The sequence below is a fragment of the Rana temporaria genome, chromosome 2, assembly GCF_905171775.1.
Source record: "Rana temporaria chromosome 2, aRanTem1.1, whole genome shotgun sequence".
NCBI lineage: Eukaryota > Metazoa > Chordata > Amphibia > Anura > Ranidae > Rana > Rana temporaria.
This window is the reverse complement of record NC_053490.1, coordinates 375,950,883-375,962,020: the sequence shown is the minus strand read 5'-3', so window position 1 is coordinate 375,962,020 and position 11,138 is coordinate 375,950,883. Positions and strand designations below refer to the sequence as shown.

Sequence of the window (11,138 nt, the reverse complement as noted above, 5' to 3'; positions counted from 1 at the left end):
TCTGTGCTGCAGCTCCGATGCAAATTTGTACAGAAGCCCTGTGCATCTTTTGGTTCGTTTCAGGCCCGAATTCAGCCAAAAATTCAGGCTGAAATCGAACTTGAAACGGCGAACGAGGACGCACCAGACCCCTGCTGTAAGCCACGTGCAAAGAAAGTGTGAACCCAGCATTAAGAATAAAGGTTTTACTTAAATAAAATCTTATTGCAAGTACCCATGTCAGTGGTAAATGGTTTGTCTCTTGTCACTCACTGTCACATCAGCAGGACAGCTTGTTCCATTGAAAAACAGCAGACTGTCAGGATCACCAGGTGAAAATAAAAGAAACCCAGCCTAAAAATGAAAACTAAGGCAGCAAATCACATCAACAAATTGGTAGGCTGCAATATAATAAATAATTTTCGGTTTAATACTCCTTTAAAAATCTTAGCAAAAAGATTTAATGCATGGTATGCCCTAGTCTTAATCAAACTATCCAGACAAAACCCACACACACCTCAGGAAATACCCAATAACAGTTTCTTTATAGGACACATACACTTAATTGTAAAACATGCTCACACTGCCTTATATTCCATTCCATTGTTTAAAGTACAGCCTGACTTTAGAAATGTGAATACATTTTAGGAATAAATTACAGCTCTTGAGCAATTATCTGACAAATGTTAGATTTTGTTATAACTGACAGGCAACAAGTAGCAAAGGGAAAAATTGGAACTTTGAACTTGCTGTAAAACCCAATCCTTTTCTTGGGAGTCCACGCTATACTGCTGTGTACAGAAGAATTGGACATTGGCAAGCACAAAGTCTGTAGGCCAGCTCAGGACAATCTCTGCTACCCAGCATGCCACTGTTTGTAACATGCAATACCAAGACCTTGTAGAGGGGTTGGGACCTGTGTCCCTTAAGGGACTCCATGAAAGATGTTTAGGTAAATCTGATTTCCTTGACAGATACAAGAAGTCATATACTGTTAAGACATCCAAAAGCAGTCAAGGTGGGCAACAGCAGCAACCTCTAAGAGGTCCAACAAAACTAGGGAATGCATGTTTCCCAAATGGCACCGGAAGGGCCAATGCTTATATCTGACACCATATGAGGCTGGATCTTCTGTTTGATAGAGTAAACTGCCAACTTGACAAGAGGGGAGAAGCAGAGAACTAACCTGATGCCCAAGACCAAGATGTCACCAACTAGGGTGAAATGACTAAACATGCAAGGAATTACCAGAACACAAATCTGGTGGAAACAAAATGAACCTGGATAACACATAAAAGAAGGAAAGACAACATCCTAGCAATATTATGCAAGGGAATCTTGAAATAGACTAGAACCACAGCATGAGAAGGGTGTGAAAAAGGACTCCCAATTCAATTGAAAACCGAGAACCACAAAGTCAACATGAATGAAGAGGTAAGATGCATGGAAAAACACTCTTAGCCAGATTCACATACGGCGGCTTAAAGTTATGCGGGCGTAGCGTATGTAATTTACGTTACACCGCCGCAAGTTAGAGAGGCAAGTGCTGTATTCACAAAGCACTTGCGTCCCAAGTTACGGCGGCGTAGCGTAAATGTGCCGGCGTAAGCGCGCCTAATTCAAATTGTGATGAGGTGGGCGTGTTTTATGTAAATAAAAGCATGACCCCACGTAAATGACGTTTTGAACGAACGGCGCATGCGCCGTTCGTGGACGTATCCCAGTGCGCATGCTCCAAATTACGCCGCAAAGACTCATTGGTTTCGATGTGAACGTAAATTACGCCCAGCCCCATTCACGGACAACTTACGCAAACGACGTAAAAATTTAAAAATTAGACGCGGTTCCGACATCCATACTTAACATTGGCTGCACCATCTTTTTGGTGGTTTATCTTTACGCCTGAAAACGCCTTACGTAAACGGCGTATCTTTACTGCGACGGCCGTGCGTACGTTCGTGAATAGGCGTATCTCGCTGATTTACATATTCTAGGCGTAAATCAGCGTACACGCCCCTAGCGGCCAGCGTAGATAGACAGCTAAGATACGACGGCGTAGGAAGACTTAAGCTGATCGTATCTTAGCAACATTTAAGAGTATCTCAGTTTGAGAATACGCTTAAATATACGACGGCGCAGATTCTGAGTTACGATGTCGTATCTCTACCTGAATCTGGCTATCTGAGAGCAGGCAGGAGATGAAAGTTAAAACCTAACTGCTGAGATGGGTTACAACACAGATGGAGCCAAGGATGAAGCTGTACACCAGTTGTAGCCATAGATCAGGATGGAGAAACCAGAACAAAGTCTTTTTACAAATCTGAGAAATAGCCAAGGAAAAGAGGTCAACCTCATTTGGATATGTCCCATGGAGTCCCTAATGGAGGAAACCTTTAGTAGGAGACTAGATTGTTCCACTCCGAGACAGCTCATGGTGACATGGGGCTCTCCAAAATCCCTTACGGTCTGAGATGTACCTTAGGGCGTGAACCTCTTCTCCATTTCCACAAGTCACCAACTAAAATAATTGGATTTTCAGGGATCACCTTGAGAAAAAAATTTAAAGGCACAAAAAGGTTAGCAAAAAACTGGTCAGCATAGCTGAAGAGAAGATACCCGTCCTTCTAGGACACTAGCAAACAACTGGCATTCTGGGCAGAGTAGGAATTATCCTGGGTCAGTCAACAGATTATTTTTTTTCTTGCCAGTGTCCAATCCTACTGTAGGTTAGGTATAACCCAACAGTATATGACTTCCTGTGCCCACAGGGAACAAAAAAGAACAAATCTTTTTCACAAAGTTGAAGTTTTTAACAAATGCTTATGGAAACAACATTTGACATATTTCCTTTAAGTTTATACATAGTCACAAAATAACCAACAATTGTAGCATTTAGTAAGTATGAAACAAAAACAAACACGATTAATGACCTAAGGAGTACAGTAGTGAAGTGTCTTTACAAGACTGCTGGGTCCACATTCTGAGACAGGGAAAGAAGTTCAGAAGTTTAGTCAAGATCATTGAACTGTTCCATACACATCCAACAGTACAGGAGAGGGAGAAATCACATACACTAGGAATACCTTGGAATGCTATTGAAAAAACATGAATCTGTGACCATCCAATGGAACGTTTGGGTGACCCGCTGTTAACCACAAACCTACGTGGATAATTAAGAATGAAAATGGCCTAGATGAGAAATAATATCACAAAGATTATATACAAAGATTATGGGGTCAGATGTCATATCTGAGTTTCTAGGTTTATGGCAAATATTATATCTCATGTCCAATTTCTGTATTCTATTGTTCCAAGCCTTGAGATTAATTTTAACATGTTGGTGGATAAGTCATTGCGGCTACTTTTAACATGTTGGTGGATAAGTCATTGCGGCTACTTTCAACAATCCATCAGTGTCTGTTCTAAGCAATTCCACATTTCTGCTTTCAGTTTGGAAGCCAATCTCACTTTGCAAAGACCAAAACCAATAGAGTAACAAGTAACAGTTAAAATCACAAATTTGTTAAATGTAACATTTGGAAGGTTTTATTTATGGAAATTTTGTTATGGCAGAGGTTTTGTGATAAACCCTTCTTGTAGCAGAAAGTCATATATTTTACGGGTCTTATTGACATCAATTTTTATAAGTGATCGAGCTTGAGCCAGACGTAAGCTTCCTTGTTTGTTGCATTCGTTCACAAGTGCTGCTTTATATTCCAAGTAAGCTCCTGGGACCAACCTCACTACCTGACAGAGCTGTGAAAACAAAATGTATGTAAATGTAGAGTGGACAACATAAATATAATTGCATTTTTTATTTAATTTACAGATTTTTACAAACTATTAATACCCGGGAACAGAGAAGGAAAACATACATAGTAAACCGAATATACCATATTTATCGGCGTATAACACGCACCCTAACTTTAAGAGGGAAGTTTCCGTAAAAAAACTTTCCACAGCCCCTTGCGTATAACACGCAGGCATGGTTTACCCTCTATTTTCAGGGTAAAAAAGGGAGTGTTATACGCCAATAAATACAGAAATTTCCGGATGAAGTGTTAAATTGTATGGCAAGCCAAAACGCATTTCTTGGGTGATTAGAACCTCTGTTGGATTTTCACTGCTGTCTGGGGCTATTGTTAGAGATACTCTCCCTCACTCCCCGTTCTGTTAACATTTTACCAGATGAAACATGACAGACACTCTCCAATGGAGACAGACAGAACTGTGTAATATTTTTTGTAGTGGGGTAAGGGGAGGCTAGAACCCAATTTAGATCTTTATTTTTGTCTGTGTGTTTTCCTGCTGCAGATGTTCCCTTAATCCCTGTATTGTAAGACTGTCGTTAACAGATCAAAAGAGAGGAGAAATCTCTCTAATGAAACCCCATATAGTAGTAAGAAGCAGACAGGGCTTCTCATCTCTCCCCTATCTACGTACTGTAAAAAAATAAATCATTAAGGGACATAGGAATTTAGAATTTAGAAAAGTTGGGTTACCCTGCAGTCCACAGGAGGTTGGTACACTGGCAAACCGAAAAACTGCCTTGGTTTTGGGACCAGTGACCATAAATGAACCCACAGAAAAAGATTTTATGAAAAAGTGCAAAAATCCTAATTCTCTTTCTTAGTTTGGATGTCTGTAAGGTGACCAAACATTCTTTGACAGACCCAAACATTTTGGGACGTGTCTACCTCAAGGACCAAGGACCAAATCTGAGCCATATGATATAGACCAGTGGTTCTCAACCTGGGGGTCGGGACCCCCATGGGGGTCGAATGACAATTTGCCAGGGGTCACCGAATCCTGGGCTGTTCCTGAATCCTGCACCGCTCTCGCAGCCTTTTCATGGCTACCCATCAGGGCTGTCCCTGGAGCTTGCGTTGGCCCATTCAGCCTCTTCGCAGACACCCATTTAGGTCACGGCGTGACTGGGGGGCAGAGACTAGATGTCAGCTGGCTGGTGAGGAATGTGAAGTGGGAGGGGCTAGAGGAGACCCTATCTCCTGATTTTGGCATAGGTGTCACTGCTGCGGAGACACAGTGAGTACCATAAGGTGTTTTAATACCGTACGAGTGGAAGGGACTCAGGGAGCGCCAAGTATCCGTGGGTTAGGGGTGCAAATTACTTGTCTTGCCTTAAGTGCTGACAACCCACGCTACAAAAATAATTTTACTGTTAGGGGTCCCCACAACGTGGGAAATGTTATCAAGGGGTCACGGCACTAGAAGGTTGAGAACCACTGATATAGACCGAGGAAAGAGAGAGGAAAATCCAAGACCAAGGGGAAAGTGATATTTAAAATTAACTTGTGTGAGATCAACACAAAAATGTCCAAGGATATCAGGTCACCGAAGGGAACCTTGAACATTCAAAATAGGTCAATCAGAAAATATCAGCCAGTCAACATGAAGAGTACCAGGCCTTAAATCCCAACCCTTAGAATTCAGAAGTAGGAGGTTCAATGATAAGAAAAGAGGTTGCCTGGTCAGACAACCAAATTTGCAGCGAGATAGAAATGGGATGCAAGAGCACTCACAGCATAATATCCTAACAGACATCAAAATAAATCCTTGAAACTGGTAAAAAACAAACAATGGTTTCAACCTCGAAATCTGACTGACTGAAGGATGAAAGAGGGTAGGCAAGCAACCCAGGCTGGTGCATATGACATTGTAAAAATTGAATGATGAGCAGGTATCCACTAAAACACCTAGGAGGTGTCTTTGGGGTCTGATAGAAGAAACCCAGCAATCTAATCTAATAATACATGGTTTTAAGAATCACTGACACGCTTCAATCCAGTGAAGATTTCTCAGCTTATGAATGAGGGGTAGGAATACTTAGTAATAGTTACACTGCTAAGATCAATACCATGAATAGGGACAGGAACGAGAAAGGAATACAGTATGTAAGAACTTGTCTGAGAATCAGCCACAGAATCTCCTGGAAATCAGGTCTCACAAGGGCCTCCAAAAGTATTCTATCCCATAGTAGGGGGTACTTACAGCAGGGTGCCAATCCATAAAACCACAGGGTCTTCCAGCAATAGCTACTTCCTGCTTTGCAGCATCTAAGCATCTAGGTGTATAACCATCAGTCTGCAATGTGGAGACCACCAGCTGGAAATGCCAATCCAGATAGCTGCTATGTTTAGACAAGCTCAAGCAACGGTGCAGGAAGAAATCTCGACTGAAGTCACCATGTAAAAAGTACCATAAAGTGAGAAGGCTTGCAAGAATTACATTTTTTACACGGAACTAAAATAAATGGCACCCAAACTCCTAGAAAAGTGGAGGAATACTGGGCACAGGAGGCATTTTACAGTGGCTGGCCTAAAATGTTTGTTTGCAAATGTCCCAAAATCATGTAAGCAGCAGTATCATGACTGTTTCTGAATTCCTGTATGCCTCAATGGATAAGATAGAAAAACATTTTTGGCACACACAACACACATACAGTAAACTAATTATACAACAGGAGCAAAATTCGTATCATTAAGGTGACAAAGATGATACACTAAAAGTAATTAAACATAATCTTGGAAAAAAATGTAACATGCATTGGATATTCAGCAATTGCTTTCAGAAGCAGAGCTGAAACAGCGGTCACATCATTAACACAGCCCTGTGCATCGGTCTTTAATATGATATTGTACCTCTTTCTCTTTATCATTCAGCTTTTCTGTGCCAGGAAGACCTGTCAAGTCCAGAGGAGGAGCACTTCTTCTACCTATTGCATCCAACAAAAATTATAATTAGGTGGTTTTTAAGAAAAAAAAAAAAAGGATTTCAAGGATTTGAGAAAGATATTGGTCATGCATAAACTCAGTTATTGTTTTTGTTTACAGATCACTTAAAAAAAAGAAATGCTAAAGGCAAAAACAGAAGAAGTACAAGTCTTGGACATACAAAAGTAAGTGTTGACATTCTACTGTATGTTTTGCAAGCAGTTTGTACACCCAGTAAACTTTCTCACAAAGAACAAAAAGATCCATCAAAAATACACAACTTTCATGCCTCGTACACAGGAGCGGTTTTCTTTTGGTCGGGTTCCCAACAGAAAAACTGCGAAAAAATAAATAAATCAGAACATATTCTACCTTTTCCTGTCGCGAATCGCAGCATTTTTTCCCCCGCAGTTTTCATTATAGTGACTTTGTCACTTTCCCCCTGAAAATCTAAAACAATGGGTCCTTGCAATAGAAGACTGTGAATACTTACCTCCCCAACAGGTGGCAAATATCAACTTCCCCTCTAGCCTTTAGCCCAGACGTCAATACCAAATAATTCTGGGGAGTGTTGAATGCCTACATCACACGTTCCTCATTTTTACTGCATAACTTCTGTAGGGAGGAGGTCTGAGGAAGGTACCCAAGCAGATGAAGCAGGCATGCATCACTCCCAGAAGAATTTAATTACTGAGGGCTTTGATAGAAGCCCATCCACAAGAGAGATAAAGTACTTACAGTCTGTATTTTTCATTGTCTTATATAAATACAGAAGAAACTACTAATGCCCAAATCTCACGCTCATTTACATTTGATTTGCTCTGTTTTGATCAATTACAATAACGGCATGCTCTTATCGGTCTAGGAGTGTATTCGCCATTTGTGGATATGTGGACTTCTCAGATGGGATGAGTGTTTCTGGCATAATATCTTTGGATGCAGAAAGTTCTTTGTCACAATGCAAAACAGGTGTGTATGCAAGCCAAAAGGTTAAGTGTATTTAAGGGAGGGTTATGGTTGAGGAGGTCGTAAGGGGTTGGGCATCACCGTTTGTGCCAGGAGCTCTGCACCGAAAACGAACAGCGCTAGGCTCTTGAGAGTGAAGGCCAAGGTATCATCTAAAACTAGTATATAAGCACAAGCAATAATGGAACCTTTATTTATAAAACCAAATATAGCACATAAAAAGTTGTTTGCCCATTAATTTAAAAACAGAATTCAGACAATGAAACTTTATGGAAAACCTGTATAAAGAGAAATGTATAGGCTGCCTTTGGTAATGCTCTTCTTCTGAAAATGCTAGTTGCCTGGCTGTAATGCAATTAAACTTCTTTTTACTGTTTTTTAAAGGATAAGTTCACCTTAAAAAAAAAAATAAAAAAAATATTCACGTTTTTGCAGGTAAAAAAAAATGTGCATTTACTATTTTTTTCATAAGAGCCTGTTAAGCATTGTACCAGTGATCAGCAGATTGCTGGTGCCATGCAGGTCTCCTGCAGACCGTCAGTATAAGCCGTCTGTTCGTACATCATACCAGTAGAAAGTTTTACACTGAGAGGAAGAATCAATGAACTACCAGAGCGATCGGAAGCACCGTTGTAGTTCATTGAGAACTACAAACCGACAGCTGCAAAGGAGAACAGTACTTGTAGTTGATTCATTCACAGAACTCTGTAAATAAATGGCGCAGCCGTGTGGATGGAGCCCTGCACTTTATAAAAAGTGACAGCTGATACTTCTCCCTGTACTGCTTTCACAGGAAGAGAGGGGATCAACGAGTGGCTGCAGCAGTGGGAAAAATAGGTAGAACATAGAACACGTTCCCGAAGGTGAACATATACTTTAAGCCAAGGGTAGGCAACCTTGGCCCTCCAGCTGTGATGAAACTACAAATCCCATCATGTCTCTGCCTCTAGGAGTCGTGCCTGTGATTGTCAAGGTCTTGCAATGTCTCAGGGAACTTGTAGTTTTAAAATAGCTGGAGGGCCGAGGTTGTCTACCCCTGCTTTAAGCCACTGGCTCAGAAAAAAATATGCAAATCGATAACGTTGACTGAACTTTGTTCAGGTTACGTTGGAGTCTGCGACTTGTAAAAAGCATTGGAGCCACTGGATGACAAATTGACAACTCGAAATTTTAAATGTACACAAAATATGGTGTCTTTTATTTCTCTCCCAACACAGGTTCTTTAACCGCTTCAATACAGGGCATTCCCCCCCCCCCCCCTCTTCCTGGCTAAACCAATTTTTAGTTTTCAGCGCTGCCGCACTTTGAATAACAATTGCGCGGCCATGCAACACTGTACCCAAATGAAATTCCCCACAAATAGAGCTTTTGTTTGGTGGTATTTGATCACCTCTGCGGTTTTTATTTTTTGCCTACAAACAAAAGAAGAGTGACAATTTTGAAAAAAAAACACAATATTTTTTACTTTTTCGCAATAAGCGTTTATTGATTGGTTTGCGCACATGTCATAGCGTCTACAAAATAAGGGATACATTTATGGCATTTTTATTTATTTTTTTACTAGTAATGGCGGCAATCTGCGATTTTTATTGTGACCGTGACATTTTGGGACCATTCACATTTATACATCGATTAGTGCTATAAAACTGCACCGATTACTGTGTAAATGTGACTGGCAGGGAAGGGGTTAACACTAGGTGGGCGATCAAGGGGTTAATATGTTCCATAGTCAGTGATTCTAACTGTAGGGGGAGGGGACTCACAAGGGGAGAAGACTGATGTGTGTTCCCAGTACAGTACACATCGGTCTCCTCTGACAGGACATGGATTTGTGTGTTTACACACACAGATCCATGGTCCTGCTGCGATTGCGGGCAATCGCGGGTGCCCGGCGGACATCGTGGCCGCCGGGCACGTGCACCGGGTACCGAGCGATGCGGCTGGTGTGCACGCCTCCTAGCCGCCCGGGAAGCCCAGGACGTCATATGACGTCCACACGGAGGGAGGGTTCCCGCCGACATCATTTCACAATGACTCCGTAGAGAAGTGGTTAACAGAGGTTTGTTTGCTCACGTGCATAATTGTGCATCTTAAGACCCTGTACAGGTTTTACCACAAACATGCACACCCACTACATTAGGCCACAGAAAATGTAATCATCTCATCAAAAAAGAATAACAAAATTAACCCAGCACTTATGTCAGACCTGGCCCTTTTAGTGCAAGCTTCAGTGTAGAAAGCACTGCAGCACATGATTTGAATCTGGACATAGAATTGGATGAATGGAATAAACTGGCAGCCCATGCATCCCAGTCATATATTAACACCTCCATAATAAACTATAAATGTTTTACTTCGATGATACACGGTCCTGTCAAGATTGGCCTCTTGTGTCCATGGAGCATCACTATCATGTTTCAAGGGCTGTGGGCAAGAAGGCTTGTTCTTTCATATCTGGTGGACATGTTTCAAAGTAGGAAGAATTTGGATAAGGGTTTATAAGTTTATATATACTTAACAGGATTGAATCTCAAAAAGACTTAACAGGCCATTTTAAACAACCTGGTACTAGAGCAGTGGTTCTCAACTCCGGTCCTCAGGACCCACTAACAGGCCAGGTTTGCAAGATAACTGAAATGCATCACAGGTGATATCATTGCTGCTCAATGATTGCAGTATTCTAGTCTGCATCTTACCAAGGTAATGCTTAAAATCTGACCTGTTAGTGGGTCCTGAGGACAGGAGTTGAGAACCACTGTACTAGAGGCTCTTAGGCACACGAGACGGCTAATTTCATTTGTATTTATAGCCACAAGAATGGCTATAGCCAGATCTTCTATAGTGCAATTGGACTTGGTTAAGGCTAAATTATCCCAGATAATGATTAATGAAAGACTGCTATCTTGAATGATAAAATGACAGCGTTTGAAAAAAAAACTAGGGACCTATGGATCAAATATCTTTCAGGGAATGCCTAACGCCCTTTTGGGTTTGATGCGGTGTGGTTTCACAGTCACTTCTTTTTCCCCCCGATTATTTTCTGTGCCTTTTTCCTTCCCAGAGACAAATGTTTGCAAATAAATATTTGTTCTTCAAAAATGTAGGCCAAAATGTATTCCGCTACATTTCTTTAAAACCCGAAACATGTGCAGCGCAACCAAACTATTATTGTACCTATAAATCAGTATAGTGCAAATCTATACTTCAACACATACACAAATATATAATACAATAAGTGCATACAAATACAAAAAGAAGGTGCATATATGACAGTCCACCTCTGTGCACTCTAACACACACACGTGGTGCTATGCCAAATCACACCAAATATTCTCCATCACCTGATCGGAGGTGAGCACATTTGGGCACTTCATTCTAAGAGAGCACGTGTGTGTGGATATACAACACAGTGAAACAGAAGATTATATCAGGAGTGTGTGTTAAATAGAGTGCACAGAG

The 11,138-nt window shown here is 41.1% G+C and overlaps 1 protein-coding gene across 1 annotated transcript in view; it reads right to left on the bottom strand.

The window, feature by feature from the left end:
* Positions 1–3,479: 3,479 nt before the first annotated feature.
* Positions 3,480–11,138, bottom strand: part of TADA2A (transcriptional adaptor 2A) — a 59,569-nt gene continuing 51,910 nt past the window's right edge. The window contains exons 14-15 of the mRNA XM_040337820.1: positions 6,642–6,715; positions 3,480–3,735 (exon numbers count right to left, since the gene is read on the bottom strand). Of these exons, the coding sequence (XP_040193754.1) occupies positions 3,544–3,735; positions 6,642–6,715 (266 nt within the window). The 3' untranslated portion in view covers positions 3,480–3,543. The remainder of the gene's footprint in view (positions 3,736–6,641; positions 6,716–11,138) is intronic.